This window comes from Elephantulus edwardii, unplaced genomic scaffold, assembly GCF_000299155.1.
Source record: "Elephantulus edwardii isolate Elephantulus edwardi_28Jun2011 unplaced genomic scaffold, EleEdw1.0 scaffold00007, whole genome shotgun sequence".
NCBI classification, from domain to species: domain Eukaryota; kingdom Metazoa; phylum Chordata; class Mammalia; order Macroscelidea; family Macroscelididae; genus Elephantulus; species Elephantulus edwardii.
This window is the reverse complement of record NW_006399757.1, coordinates 15,645,008-15,666,841: the sequence shown is the minus strand read 5'-3', so window position 1 is coordinate 15,666,841 and position 21,834 is coordinate 15,645,008. Positions and strand designations below refer to the sequence as shown.

General features: G+C 36.8%; 1 protein-coding gene across 1 annotated transcript in view; it reads left to right on the top strand.

The window, feature by feature from the left end:
* ISPD (isoprenoid synthase domain containing) overlaps nt 1-21,834 on the top strand; it is a 390,875-nt gene that overhangs the window by 65,902 nt on the left and 303,139 nt on the right. The window contains exon 5 of the mRNA XM_006880260.1: nt 7,987-8,032. Within this exon, the coding sequence (XP_006880322.1) occupies nt 7,987-8,032 (46 nt within the window). The remainder of the gene's footprint in view (nt 1-7,986; nt 8,033-21,834) is intronic.

The following is a 21,834-nucleotide window of genomic DNA, read 5'->3' as shown; positions in this document are numbered from 1 at the left end:
CTTGTGAAATGAATGGTGAAGTGACCCTTAAATGCAGTCTTACTTAATATATGTAGATAGCAACCAGTTGGATTTGACTATGTTACAAAAAACCCCGTTTCTCTATTCTGTTTCAACAGCATGAGAGAGAGAGAAGAAAAACAAAAACAAACGTGTATTAGTTTTATCTCCAGGGAGCTCTGGTAGCTTAGTGGTAAAGAGTTGCAGTGCCAAACCAGAGGCACATGGGTCAACTCTACCTGCTGCTGCATGGAAGAACAGTGAGCATTCTTTTGTTTTATTTATATTCTCTGAAAACATACTGGAGGGTCAATTATGAGTTGGTTTCCACTCAACAGTACATAGCAACAGGTTAATTTGCAATGCATCTTGTGGTAGCTGATAGTAAAGAGACTTGACTACCTCTTAAACTCTTTGACATTCAGCTTCTTTATTGAAAATATATAGATACACACACACAAGCATGCACACACACATCACTTTACTCAAAAGACATATTGCACAGAAACACAATCAAGCTGCTGTTATTATTGTTGTTATGTGCCGTCGAGTTGCCTTTGACTCATAATGACTCTTTGTACAACAGCCCTAAACCCTACTCTATCCTGTGCCAATCACACTGTCTCCAACGCACCTACCCTCATTACCCCAGTCACTGAATCAATCCACCTCATAGAGGGTCTTCCTCTCCTGTGCTGTCCCTCCACCCTCTCAAGCATGACGTCGCTCTACAAAGACTGGTCCCTCCCTTGCAACATGTCCAAATTATGTCAGATGAAGCTTCAAAATTCTTGCCTCCAAGGAACAGCCTGGTTTAACCCTCTCCAGGACAAACCTGTTAGTTCTCTTAGCTGTCAATACTCTTCAGTCCTCTTGTCCAACACCACAGCTTGAAGGCATCAATTCTCCTTCTATCATCCCTAGTCATTGTCCATCTTTCTGATACATAACAAGTGATTGCAAAGACCATAGCCTGTATCAGGCACACCTTGGTCTCCAAACTGACTTCATTGCTCTTCAATACTTTGGAGAGATCTCCAACTGCAAACTTTCCCTTTATAATAAGTCTTTTAATTTCCTGGCTTCTGGCACCAGGAGTGTTGATCGTGGAGCAATCTCAATCTCTTCTCTATCTATCGTGATGCTGCCAATTGCTCCAGTGGTGAGAATCTTAGTTTACTTGATAGTTGAGCTTTAATCCTTGACATTCTGTATCAGGTACTTCAGATCCTCCTTATTTTCAGCAAGCAAGGTTGTGTCATGTGCATAACCCTTATTGTTGATGAGTCTTTCTCCAATCCTTATGCCACATTTCTCCTCATAGAGCCCAGCCTCCTGAATAATCTGTTCTGCATATAGATTGAAAAGGTATGGAGATAGGACACATCCATGGTGTACAACCTTCCCAATAAAGCTACGCAGATAAAAATTGATATGATCTTGGTGAGTGGCCTCTATGGATCTAGGCTTCTAAGTTGGTAAACAAGTGAGTTCAGGGATGAGGCTCCCTTCCATCATTACAGAGTTGGTTTTTTTAAAAAATATTTTCCATAACAGAGTATTGTGCAAGGTTAAAGGAAAACTACAGATTATTAGACAAAAGAAAAATCAACTTTAAACTAGAATTATTTTACTTTTTTCTTTTTCAATTAAAAGGAAAGAAAAGACAACTCCTATTACTGTGAAAGTTTGACAGAAAAAGAAGTAATTCAATTCACAATTACAACATTTTCCAGCACTATTTTCTTTGAAGTATTTGCACTATTTTATTCTGAAAAAAGGATATTTTTAACCACAGTACTTTAAAAGTTAGTCAGCAATATTGCCTGTAATTGATTTTAATTAAATTAGTATTTGTTTAGAAGTTTAGTTGAGGTATTCAACAAAACCTTATGTAAAAGTTATGTATAAAAAGAAAAAACCCTTAATCCATATAAGTAGGTATGCAATAGATTATGGGACAGAGTAGACAGAAGAAAGATAATTTTGGAACTTTTCTTGTTTATACACATTAGTAGTTAACATTAGAGGATAAAATATCTTTAGATAATAAAGAGATGTATTTTATTTTTATGAATGATTCCAAATCCAAAATCTTCAGATTTTTTGCAAGTATACTAAAAATAATTATGATATTTGATAATAATTTTTCTATAACTCAATATTCATCTTGAAGATCTTTTTCAGTAAAAGGACAAAGTGCTTTTAAAATTATTCTATCTCCCAGGCAAAAATATTACCAAAAAAGAAAAATACAGACCATTATCTCTCGTGAATATAGATGCAAAAATCCTTAACAAAATCCTAGCCAATGGAATCCAAAAGCACAGAAAAAAAGAATTCATCATGACCAAGTGAGATTCATAACAAGTATGCAAGGATGGTTCAACATAAGAAAAACAATCAGTGTAATTTATCATATTAACAAAGCAAATAAACATATGATTCTAGAAAATGATGCAGAAAAGGCATTTGACAAAAATCCAATACCCCTTCCTGATTAAGAAAATAGGAACACAAAAGAATTTCCTAAACATAGTGAAAAGTGTAGATGCAAAACCAAGAGTCAATATCATTCTTAATGGAGAAATATTAAAATAATTTTCTGCATGAACAGGGACCAGACAAGGGTGCCAAGCGCCACCACTTCTTTTTAATATTATATTGGAAGTACTTCCTAGGACAATATGACAAGAGGAGGAAATAAAAGGCATCCTTATTGGCAAAGAGATGGTTAAACTGTCACAATATGCAGATGATATGATAGTATATAAAGAAAACCCCAAGGACTCAACAACAACAAAAAGTGTTAGAGCTAGTGGACCAGTTTAGTAGGGTGTCATGATATAAGATCAGTAGTATCCAAAAGTCAATGTGATTCCTTTATAATAATAAAGAGAATTCAGAGTAGGAAAATAAAAAAACCCCAAAACTCCAAAACCAACAATTCACAAAAAACCTCCAACCCAATACCATTTATAATAGCCAACCCCAAATTGGGTTACTTGGGAATGAACCTTATAAGAGACACAAAAGACCTGTACAAAGAAAACTATAGAACATTTCAGTAAGACACAATAAAAGACCTAAATAAATGTAAAGATGTCCCTTGTTCTTGGATAGGAAGACTCAATATTGTGAAAGTAACAATTATACCCAAACCAAAATACATTTTCAATGCAATCCTAATACAGATATCACATTTATTTTTTCTAGCTTAAAAGGGAAATTGTCAAGTTTATCTGAAGAAGAAAGACCTTGAATAAGCAAAGTGCTTCTTCAAAACAGAAATGAAGTGTGAGACATAGCACTCCCTGACTTCAAAACCTACTACAAAGTAATAATAATAATAAAAACAATATGGTGCTGGTACAATGGCAGGCACATGGAACAATGGAACAAATTGAGAACCCAGAAATGGACCCAGTAATCTATGGCCAACTACTATTCAGCAAGGAAATCAAACCTATCAAATGGAGAAATGACAACCTCTTTAACAAATGGTGCTGGCAAAACTGGACAATTACCTGCATAAAACTGAAACAAGATCTACATCTTACACCATACACAATAATCAAATCAAGGTGGATCAAAAACCTGGGAGTAAAGCCAAAAACCATAAAGTCCATCAGAGACAAACTGGGATCAAGCTTAGATGGCCTAGTCTATGGTATAAATGATATTACCAAATATAGCCAGAAAGGCTCAATTTGGAAATGATAAAATTGATGAATGAGACCTTCTAAAGATTAAAATCCTGTGCACATAAAAAACTTTTCCCAACAGAATGAAAAGAAAACCTATTGACTGGGAACAAACCTTTGGCAGTACCATCTCATACCAGAGTTTCACAGCGAGTGTACAGACTATTACTAGGTCCCCAGAAGAAAAAGACTGATGACCCAACTACAAAATGGGCAAAAGACATGGAAAAATTTTTCAAAGAGGAAGACATTCTGATGGGCAACAGACACACGAAGAAATGCTCAAAATCACTCGCAATAAGAGAGATGCAAATAAAAACTGCAGTGAGATACCATCTCATCCCAGTAGAGGTGAGAAAGTTTAGTAGGGCAGCAAACAATAGATAGAATGTGGAGCCGTGGGAACTCTCATGCAGTCGTATTGGGATTGTAAAATGGTACAACCACTCTGGAAGGCAGTTTGGTGTTTTCTCTCAAAAAGTTGAACTTAGAAACTCCGTTTGACCCAGCTATTTCACTACTAGGAATATACCTCAAGGAAATTAGGACTGAGACACAAACAACAATTTGTACATCAGTGTTCATAGCAGCATTTTTCATCATTGCAAGAATGTGAAAACAGCTCAGATGTCCAGCAACAACTGAATGGATTGAGAAATTGTCGATTCACATGATGGAATTCTATGCAGCTCTCAGAAGCAATGATTTGGAAAAATACTACGTTAACTTGGGAGACACAAGAGCATAATGTTAAGTGAACTAACTCAGTCTGATAAGGACAAATACTGAATAAGACCAATATTGTAAAAATAGGATAACTAGTAAAACTTGTACAGGAGCCCAAGGGGGAAGGGGTAGGAGCAAAGGGATGAGGATGGGTAGGGGAAAAATTACAGGGTTTCACAATTTGGTGGGTGGAGGGAGAGGTTAAAGGAAATGGGAAAGATCTAGCAGGGACCTCAAAAGATGCGTATGATGGGCATAGTCCAATAGTCATTTATTTTATACAACATAATTCATTTCAATGATTGCATGAAACACAGTGTGAATGAAGAATAATATGAAATACAAGTTATATAAACTTTGTAAGCAAACCAATATAAAATAAAAATAAAAACACAGATAAAGAATCACAAATAGCAAAAATTTCATGACAGGTGTGAATCAGACTCTCTTCCTGTGGAATTTGCTAATTTTAGTTTTATCACCATTGATTCTTAATACTAAGTAAATCATTGCCAGTTTATTTTACATTTTTAATAATAACATAATGAAAAAAAATATTAGATACTTTTAGACCAGAAGCACAAAAGTAAAGAAATCATGTTATCTCATGTGACATGAACATTAATACAGTTTAAATAAATAAATAAGAATAGAGGAAAAATAACTCTCAATTTAGAATGCCTTTTGTCTTTTAAATAATTATTGTAGTTAGGCACCACTGAGTTGGAATTGACCCATTGCTGACCCTCCAGTGGATTGTCAGAAGCTGTAAATCACATAGGAGATGATTATCCAGCTTTCTCCAGGGCAGCAGCGGGCGAATTTGAACCCTGTGTGTTAGAGTTGACAGTGCAGCTCCTTTCTTGGTAAGTGGAATATTCTCCTTAATTTATATTCTTAGTTTAACCTATAGCATAAACTTTTTATTGAAATTGCCTTTTTGTAAACTTTAATGGAGTACATTTTCAGCCGTCTAGTTAATTTTGGAATTTCAAAGGAAAAAAAGTAACTTCTTACAAGAGTAATTTTTACACTAAAATATGATCTCTGCAAGTTAAGAATTCTACCCTTTTTATTGTTTTAATCTCTACTACATAAAAAAGAGCATAAAAGTTTAACAGTACAGCAAATAATAAATGTTGAAGATAGCAACTCTTATACATTGTTGGTGGGATTATAAAATGGTACAACCACTCTGAAAGGCAGTCTGGTACTTCTTAAAAAGGCAGAACATAGACATTCCATATAACCCAGCTATTCTACTACTTGGAATATACCCCAAGAAAATGAGAACTGAGGCACAAATGGAGACTTGTACACCAATGTTGATAGCAGCATTATTCACCATCACAAGAACATGGAAACAGCCCAAATGTCCAACCATGATGGAATGGATAGAGAAATTGTTACATACACAAGATGGAATACTATGCCGCACTCAAGAACAATGCTTTTGTAAATTACTACCTAACTTGGGAGGGACTGGAGAACATTATGCTGAGTGGACTAACTCAGTCCCACAAGGACAAATACTGTATAAAACCATTATTGTAGAATGAGTATGAGGTGAGGATCCAAGGAGGGAGGAGGGTGGAGGATGGAAGCAGATGGATGAGGATGTGTGTGTGTGAGGAAGGTCACACAATATGATGGGGTTGGATTGATGCAAATGGTAAAGATCTGGTGTGAAAAACAATGTATTTGAACTTTGTAAATAAACCAGTATTTTTTTAAAGCCTAGAAATTGGTAGCTATTCAAGAAAAAAACTATTGAATGAGAGCTATACATTCTCTCATATAGTAGTATTAATACATAGTGTGAACCTTTATGTGTTTTTTTCTTTCCTCTTTTTCTCAAATAATACAATAGCATTGTTAATAAAGTAGGAAGTCAATAGATTTGGTTAGTATATGCTTATTTCAGAGATAATTCAGAGACATCACATTTGGTTTTGATAGCTTGGTTGAATGTTTTGAGTTAACTTTCCACCATCCTTGCTAGTTAACCAATACCTTGAGTCTGAACTATAAAGTTGACTTTTGAGCCAGAATTTACCCACCTATAAAAGGGAAAACCTATTTTAGGTAGAAGAAACTGGGCTGGGCCACTGTATCTGAACAAAAGCTTCTGCACAAGTTCAATTATGAGCTAATCTCAACAGAGAATATGTCTAATGTGTAGGAATAAAAAGTTACTAATGTAGATTAGTATTTCTCAAAATTGGTTTTAAGAATATTAGCATCATAATCATTTCAGTCTTTGAACTGAGGTGTCTTATCACCTTATAGAATATATTCATTTTATTTCATTACTTACTAATTAAGTCATTTATGTGAGGTAGAAACACTAATTTTACAACACAATTTATCGAACAAATGAAATCTTTTTTTTTTTTTTTGTTTGGATTTCCAATCACTCATTGTTGCATTTTTCTCCCATCCCAACCCTCCCCCCCAGTACACTACCCTCTTGGAAAAGTAAAAGAAAAATTCTTTCATTATTTTACAGTCCCTCCCCCCAGGTTGACTCTACTATCCAACATTCAGTCTGGACTCCTGTCATGACAAAAATACCTAATCAGATATCCCTTTTAAACAGTTGTCTCCCTCATTTGTTTCAATGCAATATACATTATTGAGCCCATCTTTCTGAGTCTCCCCCCAACCCCAATGTCAGTCCTGTTTAAAACATTGGCACCATGCAGTATTTGTCCTTTTGTGACTGAGATACTTCACTCAGCATAATGTCCTCCAGGGTCACCCATTTCTAAAAGACTAAATCTTATAGTTCATAGGACCCAGGGAGTTTTATACCACAGCAAGTTGCATTCATGAAGCAGATTACAATTGAAAGGAGGCTGTCTGGTCTTGTGAAAGCTCATCCTTGTTGTTATGCACATGGAAGTATCCTATACTTACTTTCCACTGGAACCTTGTTTTAATGAAAATGTTACAGGGTCAAGGTTGTAATTTTCTGAGTGCCTAAAGATATATTAAATTAAGAAGTTTGTTTTAATGTGAAATTTGAGAAGTTCTTATTTAATGTAAGATAGCAACTGGATGAATTTTGTCATACAGATCTCTTCCTTCCTCCCTCCCTTCTTTCATTCCTTTTCTCCCCTTTTCTTTTTTTCCTTTCCTTCACTTCAGTCTTCTTTTTTTTTTCTCCTCATTTTATGGAAACCTTTTTCTTCCCTTCCTACCTCTTCCTTTTCTTCCATTCTTCTCTCCATCCCTTTCACAAAGTCTGGACATTAAACAGATATTTTAATACTTTTGTTTACATAAAATTAAAGTACTTTGATTATACTACTTCTGTTAAATTAATAAGATTTAGTAACCACTGTCACGTAATATCTCAAGTTAGAGATTTAAAAATGACTACATTTTCAACTACATAATATGTATATTTTTTATGTGAATTTACTGATGTTATTGTAATTTAGAAATTGCCAGTATTATTTATTTGTTTTAGAATTTTCTTGGGAGAGCTCTTCTGTTGCTTTCACATTCATTACAGCTCTGTTAAGTCTAATGAGTTTTATTTGTCCTTCAGGTGACCTACAAGCGAGATCTGTATGCAGCTGAATCAATTATTAAGGGTATGTTTGTCCTTGCAACTATCTGTTTCTGTGTTTTAGAAATGTAAGCCAGGTCACAAATTCTTTTGACATTTTAAATTGCAGCAGAGGCAGGAGCATAAATGCCTGTAGGCCACCAAGCTCCCAGATTTGTTCTTTTTGAAAGCAATGACATTGTATTTTGTGTTTCCTGCCCATGAAATATAATTTCTTTAATGATTTATACCACATTATTTTTAATTTGTAGAAATACTGTGTCACATATTTTATTCTATGTGGAATATAAGAAATTAACCCTATTAAAAGGGAAGCATAATGAAAACTGATATTTTCATAAACTTATTAAGATGTTATTTGATCTTTCCTATTGAGCAGACTCCTCTATCCCATGCCTTAACACTGTCATATTAGCATCTTCTAAACATATTTTACATAAAAGAAAAAAATATATTGGATAGATTTTTTGTTCTAATAATGACTACTGTTTTGTTTATAATTTTAGATGGTTAAGCATGTTCAATAACATATTGTTCTCTTTCATCTCTGTCTCTAAGATTCTCCTTACTCAGAGATAGTTTAATAACCACTAAGATCAAATCCACCAGGGGCTCCAAGGGAGAAAGATGGGCAGTCTCCTTCCACACAACTTACAGCTTCAGAGAACCCACCGGAGGGTCAGTTATGAGTGGATTCTGAGTACATGGGAATGAGTTTTGACTCTGAAAGAATATATTTTTGTGTTTAATATTGTTCTAGGGATGTAGTTATAGTAAACAAGGGACAGTCCTTCTGGATTTTTGCATCCTCCATTTAAATCAGTTTCTCAAATTCAAATTTATACATTTTAGGCCAGACGAGTCTTGTTTTTGAGATCTGATTGTCCATGATGAGATGGTTGGCCTCCATCAGTTCTACTCATTAAATGATAGAAGCTTACCTTTCCCCTTTCAATAGTGACAACAACAGAAAAACTCTCCCGACATGGCTAAATATCCCTTAAAGGATACAGTTGTTTTAGATGAAAATCACAGTTTCAAATGTTTGTAGCAAAGATCAAATGTCCTCACACTCATGCCCTCATGCCTGAAACAAGTATGGTGCTTCAAAGCTTGTTACTAATTGACTCCATTGAAAAAATAGATTAAGGGGAGATCTGTGTATAAAAATCTAAATCTACTTAGGTTTTTATTGAAAAGTAAACTTTTAAATTCAAAGTCTGAAGTTGAGAAAGTTCTGAATCTGAACTTTATGACTGTGGGAACTCCTTTCTAAATTTTGTGAAAAACTAGTTGACTTCACATTCAGAAAACTGACATGTTCAGTCAGAATACTCTATATTTACAATTTATGCCCAAATTCTTTGACCTTCAAACATATTGTGTTTCAAACTGCTAATGTACTGTGTTGTGCATTTGTGTCTCTGTGCATGTAAACACATCAACTCTAACTATAAATCAAAATGCTGGCATATATTTACATATTAGCCAGGGGATATGTAAGCATTACTCGGGAGAGGTTAGCTAAACAACGATGTGGTTGGTTAAATTCTCAGCACAAGGAAATGTAAAACACAGTTTCATTTCCTTACAAAGTCATACATTGCTTAGATAAATGGAAATGTCCATTTTTAAAAATTATTGATAAGTAGTTTACTGAGGATCCTATAGATTTTGATATTTTGCTTACATATTATCATAATGACTTATATACAAGCCTAAGTGTAACTGCAGGGCTATAATTTTGGAAATTGCATAGAAAAACTCATTTAGATAATGGACTCTGGTGTGCATTTTTTTTTCTCTGGGAAAGTAACCTGTTTGGCTGGTAGTTAATAGCTGATTTAAATCAGCAATCTCCAAGTACATTCTTAACCTCTAGGATTTACATTTCTACAAAGTTTCCAGAGAATGAAAATATTATTTGACACTGCTGAGCAGATAATACACTTTGAGGTCTCCTGCTCTAGACCAGCTACCCTGTGGGTCCCTGAGAGCTTGAATAGAGGAAATCTGGTGACATAGTCTGGAGTGAGTTATACTAAAAACGGAAAGACTGTGTCTCTGGCAGTTTGAGATGACTGGTGGCTCTTCAGAAGAAGGATGGACAGTTATTTTCTATAAGATTTACAGCCTCAGAAACTCAATGGAAGGCCACTATGAATCAGAAGAGCCCTGACACAGCAGTGAGCTGGTAGTGGTTTTTGGGGTGTGTTTTTCCCCCTCCCCCTTTTAATTTGAGAACCTGTTTGGAGGCTCAAAGGCTCCCTAACTGTATTGTTGTTGTTAAGTGTCATCAAGTCCACAATGACTCATAGTGACGCTGTACATAGTGGATCTGAACCCTGCCCGCTCATGTGCTATCCTCATCATCTCTGATATACTTGAACTCATTGTTACAGTCCCCACATCAATCCAGCTTGTTGGGGATCTTCCTCTCTTTCACTGACCCTCCACCTTTCTGTGCATGATGTCCTTTCTCAAGGACAGGCCCTCCTAAGAACATTAAATTAGAACCTTAAGTTTTGTTGCAACTCTGACCAATTTGTACACTGAATTTAAAAAAAGTAATCCTTCCCTTCATCATAGGCCTTTATAGGTCATATTTTTTGGTCTAAATAATAATTTCATTGGATTGAAAATTTGAAGTCTCACCTTTGAATGGTTGGTTGCTCATTTATAATTACCATCTCTGACCCTCACGTTATAAATACTGTGGGCCTAACAAGAAGAAAACTTTGAGGCTTATCATAAACTCCTAAATCTATTATGATGTGTTGTTGATGGTGGTGAGTGCTGTTGAGTTGGAACCAACTCATAGCTGACCCTCCAGCGGGTTTTTAGAGGCAGTAAATTGCATGAGAGCAGTTTGCCCATCCTTCCATGGAGAAGCTGGTGATTCGAACTGTGTGCTTTTGGGATTGTGACACAGCTGCTTACAACTAGGCCAACTGGAGTTACTAAGCAACCAGATATTTGTGTTTTGTATCTCACCTACTTGCCATTTCCTATCCAAGTTCAGAGTACTTTACTAGGCACTGCTTGTTGGTAACTGCTATCTAGCTGGCTTGGTGACCTTATGTACAATAGAACAAAGTGCTGCCATGTCCAGTATGATCTCCATGATCACTGGGATCTCTGAGTTCATTGTTGTGGCTGTTGTGTTGCTTCATCTCTTTGAAGGTTTCCCTTATTTTTATTGACTTTCTCCTTACCAACAATGGTGTCCTTTCCTATTGATTATTACATCCTTGCAGCATGACCAAACTAAGTGAGTTCAATTTTTATCATCCTCACATCTGTGCCCCAATGTGGCCAGTGCCAGATAATCTATGAGAGAAATCATTGTTGTTGCTGAGTCCCATGGAGCTGTAACTAAACCCCATCTGTCGAAGCAGAAATACTCCATAGGCTTTCCTAAACTGTAATCTTCACAGAAGCAGATTGACATAATGTTATGATCTACTGAGTGGGGTCAAACCATCAACCTTTTGGTTAGCAACAGAACACTTAACTGTTCTACTTCCTACTAGGACTCCTTCTGAAGTGGATTCTTGATTCCATATCTCTTTTGGTCGGTACACTAAATAGTATCTTAATTCAGTCCATCAATCACTGATTAGTTGGAATGGGAAATGGTACCTTCAGCTGACCTGATAAAACATTAAATAAAAGATCTTGTCTTCCATTTTTTCTTAGAGAATCTTTCTAGAGAGTATGGGTCTCTGTCCCCCATCATGTCTATCCTAAAAATATCATGCTAAAAATAACAATTTACCCAATATGTCTAAAAAATAGCAAATAATTAAAAATTAAAACCCAAATACAAGTTTTAAAATGATCAGTTGGATATAATTTAATTTCTCATCTATGTATTTATTTTTGATAGTTCTACTTGTTGAACGTTTTTATTTCATCATGACAACCTTGCCTCTTCTAGAATAGAATTGTTTTACATGTTCTGACATGTAAGAGTGTTTAGAGTGCTGGCTATAAGAGTGCAAGAGTGTAAGCTGTCCCTCCTGAGATTCTTTTTCACATGAATATCAGTTGTTGCTGGGCAACAAAGTGTGTTTGAATGTAATTATTTTCTTAATGCTTCTCAGGGTAAACATACTTTTTATAAAAAAAAAAAAAACCAACACAACAAAAACCCAACTTCAAAAAACCAAAACCATTTTATTGTGGTTTTGATGAAAGTTTACTGAGAAAATCAGTTTCTGATTCAACAATTAATACACATTTTTCTCCATGAAATTATTTGCCTTTCCTTCAGTATAACAGCACTCTTCTTTCACAATTGTGTTTACTTCATCTCCATTCACTTATCTTTCCTGACCCTTCTTGTCTTCTGAGTTTTGAACCTGGACAGATGTTTCTAAGGAGCTGAACAGAAAATTAAAAGGGCAGCTTGGGAATACAAAACAAAATATTATGTCAAAATATGCAAAGAGCTGGAGTTAAAAAATCAAAAGGGACAAGCTCTCTTGGCATTTCTTCACCTGAAGAAACTGAAGAACAACTTCAAGCCTTGATTTCCAGTACTTAAAGATGCTATGGGCAGAACATTGAATGATCTGGGAAGCATCAAAAGAAGATGAAAGGAGTTCACAGAGTCACTGCACCAAAAATATTGGCTGACACAGAAGCATTTCATGAAATAGCATATGATCAAGAAGCAATGGTGACGAGGGTGGAAATTCAAGCTGCTCTGAAGGAATTGGTAAAAAAATAAGGCTCCAGAAATTGATGGACTGTCAACTGACATATTTCAACAGACAGATGAAGCCATGGATATGCTCACCAGGTTGTGCCAAAAAATCTGGAGGACAGCTACTTGGTCAACTGACTTGAAGAGATTTATACTTATTCCCATTCCCAAAAAGGTGATCCAACAGAGTGTAGAAATTATCAATCAATATCAGTAATACCACATACAAGTAAAATCTTGCTGAAGATTATAAGACCATGACTGGAACAGTACATTGACAGAGACTTTTCAGAAGTGCAAACTGGATTTAGAAGAGGCTGTGGTGCTAAGGACATCATATCCAATGTCATATGGACCTTGGTTGAAGGAGAGAGTACCAGAAGAAAGCCTATTTGTGTTTTATTGACCATGCAAAGGCATTTGACAGTGTGGTTCACAACAAATTGTGGCTAACTTTGAGAAACATGGAAATTCCAGAACACTTGATTGTGCTCATATGAAACCTCTTTATCAGGAAGTAGTCATATGAACCAAGCAAAGAAACACTGAATGGTCCAAAATCAGGAAAGGAATGCATCAGGGATGTGTCCTTTCTCCACACTTTTTAAATCTATATGTGGAACAGATCAATCAGGAGGCTGGACTTTATGAGGAGGAGTGTGGAGGAAGACTCATCAACAACCTGCATTATGCAGATAACACAACTTTGCTTGTGGAGACAGAGGAGGACCTCTGATGTATTTGCTGATGAAGGTCAAGGATTCAATATGGATTGTATCTCAACATCAAGAAAACAAAAATTCTTACAACTGGGCCAATTGACAGAATCATGATAAATGGAGAAGAGATTGAGATTGTTAACAATTTCATCTTCCTTTTTCCACAATCAACAGTCTTGGCACCAGTGGTCAGGAAATCAAAAGATTTGCTCTGGGAAAATCTGCTGTCAGGGAATGCTAAGGAGCAATGATGTCAGTCTAGAGACTAAGTTGCACCCAATTCAATCTATGGTCTTTGTAATTACTTGCTATGCCTTAGTAGCTGGGCAATGACTAAGGGTGACAGAAGAATTGATGCCTCCGGGTTGTGTTGCAGAGAAGAGTATGAACATATCATGATCTGCCAAGAGAACAAACAGAGAGTGAAACAAGGCTGCTCCTTGGAAAGAAGGGTTTTGAATTCCATCTCACATAACTGGGGCATGTTGCCTGGAGAGACCAGTCCTTAAAGGTGGACATCATACTTGAAAGGTTTCAGGGTCAGAACAGGAGAGGAAGACTCGGGATGAGATCGATTGACACAGTGACTGTGGCACCGGGGGCAAATGTGTCAAAGATAGTGAGGTTGGCTCAAGATCGGGCAGGGTCCAGGTCTATTGTCTATAGAGTTGTTATGAGTCTTAGTCAACTTGATGACACATAACAACAACATAATTGATTACTTTGGGGAACATTCTCTTCAGATATTGTCTTTTTTGGCTAAAGGGTAGTCTCTTGAAATGAGATTAGTTTCAGAGGCTGCTTAGGTAATAGTTTGGGGATCCACCAGTCTTTCTCAGACCAGTAAGTTTGGGTTTTTTTGTTACATTGTTTTGTTCTATATTTTTCTCTCACTTTGTCCATGACTTTTTATTCTGATCCCTGCCAGAGAAGTTGGTAGTGGTAACCAGGGACCATTTAGTTCTTTCGGTCTTAGGCTTGTAGAGACTCTAGCTCAAGTAGGCTATTTGGTCTTCATCATTACCTGTTCATTTGAACTTTTGATGTTCTTCCACCGTTCTTTGGTCCAAATAGAAGAGAACAGGAATTGTATCTTAGATGGCCACTAACATTCTTTAAAATCCCAACTGATAGTCACCCAAGGAAGATGTAGGACATTGTCTTTATATGGACTATGCTGTGTTAATTGACCTATGGTTTCCCTGAGATTATCTTCCTAAGGCCTCAAGTGCAAGGACTCAGTCCCTCAAATTATTTGGTTATGGCTACTTGCATAACTTGGACTCTTTCTGCTCTATTATATTGTAGAAGCTTGCAGCACATACAAAGGTAGAAATATCCTCTATCAAAGCTATATAGGCATTGGAGTGTGTTGACTAGCATTCTTATTCAACTTCTATATCTACTTACAGATCTACTTGTAAATTATTATTAGCAAACATCATTGTTTACAAAGGTATTTTCTGTTCACTGTTACTAGCTGACCATGAATATTTCACTCCATCCTATTTTTTGTTTAATTCTATCCTTCTACGTTATATGGGAATTTTAATGTAAGAGTTTAAAAATGTTTTCACTCATGTTTTTCCTTTTGGTAATAACTTCAGGGCAATCACTTGAGTAAAATCACCCAACTCTTATTTAAGATGATATTTCAGAATTTGGCTTTTATTTTGACAGGTAATTCTTATTTTTAAACAATTTTAGGATCAGTATGTGTATCAAAATGAGCTCTGGCAATGTAGTCTGTAGAGTGTTGCACTACTAACTAAAAGGCTTTAATTCTGACAGATTGAATCCACCAACTGATTTCACCATTTTGCTCTGTGGAGGAAAATTGACAATTTAATTCTATTGTGATTTACAGCTTCAGAATCCTGATAGGGGGTTGCTATGAGTAAAAAATTACTCAGAGGCCATGAGTTTGAGTTTGATTTGTAAAAATTGTGTGGTGGGTGTGAGGATTATGGTGTCTGACAGCTATTAGTGGGCAAGAATCCTCATTGATTATGTTAACAGCACAAATCCAATTCCATGCTCCCACACCAGCTATGAATTGTAACATCAAGAATCTCTTCCCTCCTTTGTTTTTCTACTACTAGGTTTGCCAGTTAATTACAATGGCCACACACAACTCAGAAATATTTACTCATGATCACGGGATTTTACTAGAGAGATTATAAATTCTAACTCAGGTTGGAGACACTTATTAACTCAATATAATGCAGATGACACAACCCTGCTTGCTGATACTGAGGAGGACCCTAAGTGCTTGCTGCAGAGGGTCAAGGACTGCTGTTCCAATATGGGTTGAGGCTCAATGTCAGGAAGACAAAGATTCTCACCACTGGGCCAATTGGCAGCATCAGGTTGGATGGTGAAGAGATTGAGATTGTTCACAGATTTAGTTTGCTGGCTCCTCAGTCAACACTCTTGGCACCAGTAGCCAGGAAATTAAAAGATGTATTGTGATGGGAAAGTCTGCTGGTAGGGACCTCTCCAAAGTATTGAAGAGCAATGGTGTCTCTCTGGAGACTAAGGTGCATCTGATATAGGCCATGGTCTTTTCAATCACTTGTTATGCATCAGAGAGTTGGACAATGACTAAGGAGGATAGAAGGAGAATTGATGCCTTTGAGCTGTGGTGCTGGAGAAGAGTATTGAGAGTACCATGGACTGCTAGGAAAGGGTTAAACTGGGCGGCTCTCTGGAGGCAAGGATTCTGAGGCTTCATCTTAACATGATTTGGACATGTTGCCAGGAAGGACGGGTCCTTGGAGAGGGACATCATGCTTCGGAGGGTGGAGGGACAGCTCAGGAGGGGAAGGCCCTCTAGGAGGTGGATTAATTCAGAGACTGGGGTAATCGGGATGGGTGTATCAGAGACAGTGCGATTGGCACAGGACAGAGCAGAGTTTAGCGCTGTTGTACATAGGGTCGCTATGAGTTGCAAGCCACTTGACAGCACATAACAATAACAACAGTTCTTCAGTGAGGTCAATCTTTTCTTAGCTGCGCTGTCAAGCACGCTTTTTTCCTGGGCCTTGAAGCTCTGAACCCAGACTTTGTGCTTAGGCAAGAGTTACAAATCCCTTTAGTTCTATCAGTTCTGTGCTTCCACTGTTGCACCTCCCCACCACGCTTGTAAACCTAGGTTAAAGCACTTGGCTTCTTGGGGTGGCAGGTCTACCTGAGCTCTGTCTCACTCTGGGCTCTGGTTCTCCACCACTTTCTCTGCTGAGGTTGCTGTTGTCACTGTGACCATTTTTACTGCTGAGATCTTTGTTGCCGTCTGGACTGCTCTCTCTTGGTCCTGGTCCGTCTTTCACTGGAGCGTCTGGCCAAAAGGATACATTACACTCTCATCTTTCTTGGTAGTACTGAGGTTTCCATTTTCTGCCTTAAAATTGCTTGATTTAAAAGTGGCGGGATCGCAAAGGGACAAATCCTTATGTGGTTGGTCTACTCATTTGGTTTGCATGCAGTAGTAATTAATTGTGTGGCCAACACAAAGGTATGTGGTCAAGCTGCTGAAGGTCAGTTAAGGGTCAGCTCCCACAAGATACTACAGAGTAACACAAAAGGTGCTGTTTACCATTTTTAGCAAGCTATCCAGTCCTTTTGATGAGCCACAAATGCTTCACATTTCCTATTCAGCCATGTGGTGAAAGACGAGGCAATAGCTAGAAAGGCCATATTCCATAGTATAGTATGTTTATGTGGATTTCAGCTTATAGTAAACTAGCTGATAATAGGAAACACATGTAGAATGTAGTACTTTCTCATTTGTCTTCTACATAGACCTCTAAAGAGGAAAAAAAGTACAGTTTTTCACACACTATTGAAATCACTAAACAGCTGGCTTAATATTTCTTTCCATATGAATGGATTTCCTCATTGTTCTTTAACGTCTGATTCTTTCAGACTTCTTTTGTGAGTGAAATTGAAAGCATAAACTTTTCTAGGACATCATGTGATGAATGGCGGCAGTAAGACACTGTGCTGACTGATAAGTTTGTAAACATCCACTTAACAAAGAGGTATTGTACTTTTGTCACACAAGTTGGTGGAGCCCACCCAAGCCTTCTCTGCATGCTCAGACCTACCCAAACTATAAAAGTGGTAACAGATGCCAGGGGTAACATATTTTATCTAGATTTACATAAGCCATACAAACAGTCCTGAACCACACTTGATTTAATATGCTGACCATATTCTGGCTAAAGGATCAATATTGTAAAATTTTCTAAGAAGAAAAGCCCCTATGGAAATTCTAAATGAGGGATTGAATTTATTTTCTAACATCATTCTTCATGAAACCTTCCAGTACATTCTATTTTGTGGCTAAGGAGTGATTTGAAAAGAATTTCATTTTAGCCTTCCCTGGTTATAAACGCATAAACCCAAGGAAACTCATGCTGTAAAACAGACTCATAGTGCTTTTTTAAACATATGCTGATTTCTTATAAAAATGAAAATATGCAATTGTTAGAATTGAAAATGAATCCAGTTTTAAGCAGCTTTGGAATCCATATTAATGCTTATATAAAAAATTCATGTCTTTTCTAGTCATTAAGTAATGCTTTCTGTTTGTTAAACATTTATTGCATTTTAAAAGAAAGAATTTGATTTTTCTGAAGGAAGTGTCTTATTGGATTGGAAATTTATGTTTTAATCAGAGAGCAGATTTTTTCTCAAACATCGGTGATAACAGGTGGATTTTTTAAAATTTAAAAATATTTTAAAAGTAGTCAAGCCACAAATCCCATATGACTTTTTTGTTTTGTTCCATATAGGAAATTTTTTTGTGTTGTTATTGTTAAATTATACCAGCAGAAATGTGGTTGAATCCTTTTGTGCTCATACATTGAGAGGGGCTGAATGTACTTTGCAATCGGCTCTGCCTAAAAGTAGTAAAATAAAATCATATGTGCATAAAATTGAGTCACTCTTATTTAGAATTCGGAAGACTCATTGTGTTAAAGTATGTGTTTTATACACTCTTAAGAAAAGCCTTTTTTCTTAGCGATGCTTTAACGTTTTTATCTAAAATCGTGGCATTTTTTTTAGTTCAAAACCTTTTCAAATCAAGTTGCAAAACTGAGTAACTTTGAAGTAGGCTTTCTTCATCTGTAATTGGACAATATTCTACATCTGCGGTGTGGCCTCATCAGGCTTTTCTTGTTAGACACCCAGCAATGGCGCCATTTGTTCTATTAGCCATGCGTTTTGGACAATGTGAAGTGACAGCTAAGATTTAAATAGAAACCTTAATTTTTTTGATGTCTTTGGTTTTTGAATATGATACTTAATTTCCCAGCTTTTCACATTAATACCATAACTTCTTTGTGTATAATAAAGTTTTTGTTCTTCATTCTCTTGAAAATATTTCTGTGACCGTATCTTGCGCCAATCTCTAAGAACATTTGCGTCAAACTTTAATTAGTAAAAACAGGAAGACGATAATATGATTTAGTCGTTGCTTGATTTCCTTGGGATCTCATTGTAAAAAATAAAATGTAAATTGGAAAGCTAAATATTTGGGTCAAGATTAGAGAAAGTTGAGAACACTTTTTTGGTTTAATTTTATGATTTCCTTAATTCGCCATTGGTGAAATGGTAACTCAAGAATAGGCAAGTAAGTATGTCATGTGCAAAACATTCTAGGGTCATAGTAAGGTATTAAGGAACTAGCTAAAAAAGACTCAATAACAGACAACCGCCTATAAGTTATAATTTACTCTGATAGTAAGTGGGTTAGGAGAGAGGAGAAAAACAAACATGAAAACTAACTGAAAAGCAACGATGTCAGTCTAGAGAATAAGGTGCACCTAATTCAGGCCATGGTCTTCTCAATAACTTGCTATTGATCAGAGAGCTGGACAATGACTAAGAATGATAGAAGAAGATTTGCATCATTTCTTCACGTGTCTGTTTGCCATTCGAATGCTCACTGGCAATAAGAGAGAAGCAAATCAAAACCACAATGAAGTACCATCTCATTCCAGTAACAGTGACAAAGTTTAATAGGGTAGTAAGTAATAAATGCTGGAGAGGATGTGGCGAGAAAGAAACTGATACATTGTTGGTGGGATTGTAAAATGGTACAAACCACTCTGAAAGGCAGTTTGGTACTTCCTCAGAAAGCTGAACATGGAAATTCCATATGACCCAACTATTCCACTACTTGGAATACACTCTGAGAAAATGAGAACTGAGGCCAAATGGAGATTTGTACACCAATGTTCATAGCAGCATTATTCACCATCACAAGAACATGGAAACAGCCCAAATGCCCAACCATAAATGAATGGATTTAGAAATTATGGTACATCCACACAATGGATGCAGCAGGCAAGAGCAATGATTTTGTAAATTACCAAACTTGGGAGGGACTTGAGAGCATTATGCTGAGCGAACTAACTCAGTCCCACAAGGATAACTATTGTTTAAAACCATTATTGTGGATGAGTATAAGGATCCAAGAGAAGTGGGAGAAGGGTGGAAGCAGAGGCATGAGGATGTTCAGGGGGAGGGAAGCATTAATCATGGGGTTGTACAATTTGATAGGGGGGCAGGTGAGAGAAATTGAAAAACATTATTCACAGTGTATTCAAATTTTGTAAATAAACTAGTATAAAATAAAAAAGGTAAAAAAAAATAAAAAACACACAGTACCCAAAAAAAGAAGAAGAATAGATGCCTTCAAATTGTGGTGCTGGAGAAGAGTCTTGAACATACCACGAACTGTCAAAAAAACAAATAGGTCTGTCCTGGAGAGAATGAAACCATGTTTCTCCTTGGAGGCTAAGATTTTGAAGCTCTGTCTCATATACTTTGGGCATGTGGCTAGGAGGGATTGGTCCTTGGAGAAGGACACCATGCTTGGAAGGCTGGAGGGACAGAACAGTAGAGGAAGATGCCAATGAGTTGGATTGATACAGTAACAGGAGTAATGGTGCTTGGTGTGCTGGAATCAATGAGACTGGCTTAGGACAGGGCAGGCTTCAGAGCAGCTGTGAGTCAGGTCACTGTGAGTCGCTGGTGACTGGTGGCACTCCAAGAAAATAATATGATGTATTTTGTAAATATCTTGATGAGCCAATGTTGTTGTATGTGTCACCTGCATTCATAGCGACCCTATGTACAATAGCCCTAAACCCTGCTCTATCCTATGACAATCTCACTGTCTCTGACACACCACTCTGATTGATGGGCCAATAGCTTTTGAAAATTCCATTTTCCTTAAATTTATTTCTCTCTTAATTAATTGAAAAGAAATAACATCTTTTGAAAGGTAAAAAAAATAAAGAAAAGAAGTAAGACTAAACATTACAGCATCCCTAGCTTGGAAAGCAGTAGTAAGCTTCCATGTAAAAAGAAAAGTACAGGAGACAAGATGTCACATGTCTGTGTCTTAGTTTCAGTTGTAAGGTAGGAAACTTCATGCTGTTTTCAATGACTCATTAAAAATGTGGTTAAGATCTGATACCATAAAATAGCTTTTTTTTTAAAAAATAAAAACCAAATAAACAAACCACCAAACCATCTGCCTGCTTACAATTGTCCTCTAGTTGAAACACGCAGTTAGCAACAGTGTTAGATTCCCAGAAGACCATTTGAGCTTTTTAAGTGTGGATAGTTCTCTTGAAAGGGTTTGTTTATTTATAGTCTCTGGTTGTGAAGTTATCACCTTTGCTTATTTTTACATTCTTGACTGCCTTCCCTCTCTCTGTCCCAATGCCTTCCTCTTTGAAGTTGTTCAGAACAACTTAGGCATCTTTCTGTAGAGGAAAATGAGGCATACCCTTGAAGGTGATCCTGGTAAGTCATTTAAAAATTTCCCATATGAGGTAGGAAATGACCTCTACAACAGAAGGCAGGCGGAAGACAAGACACCTCAGCAGAGCTAAAACTCTCCCGCCTGAACAGGTAACTGGAGGACCCCCAAAGCTGCGTGCAACTGGGTCAGGCCAGGAAGAAATTTCTAAGCACCAGTTCCACAGGACACATCATCTCTGTTCGGGACACATTACCGCTACACTTAGGAGACTCTGGTCACAGCATAAGAAACTGTTAGCAGCTGATGAATCTGGAATCACAGAAACCAAGGAAGCTTTAGATATAAGCTATCAGATCAAGGGTTAGACAATGGGAGATAGGTGAAGAAGGGAGTGGATAGAAGTGGAGGGGTATCTTGATGGATGGTGGAGCAAAGAAATAAGTGGGTTAGGGAACTTGAGCCAAGGGCAGGGACAACACTGAAACTAATGGTTCTTTCCACAATAAGGGATATATTTTCACTTTTTCTGTAAAATGCTTATCTGTTGGATACTTCTCTAGATCTGAACATTCAGATTGACATACACTAGAAAGAAGGATTGGCCATCCACTTCC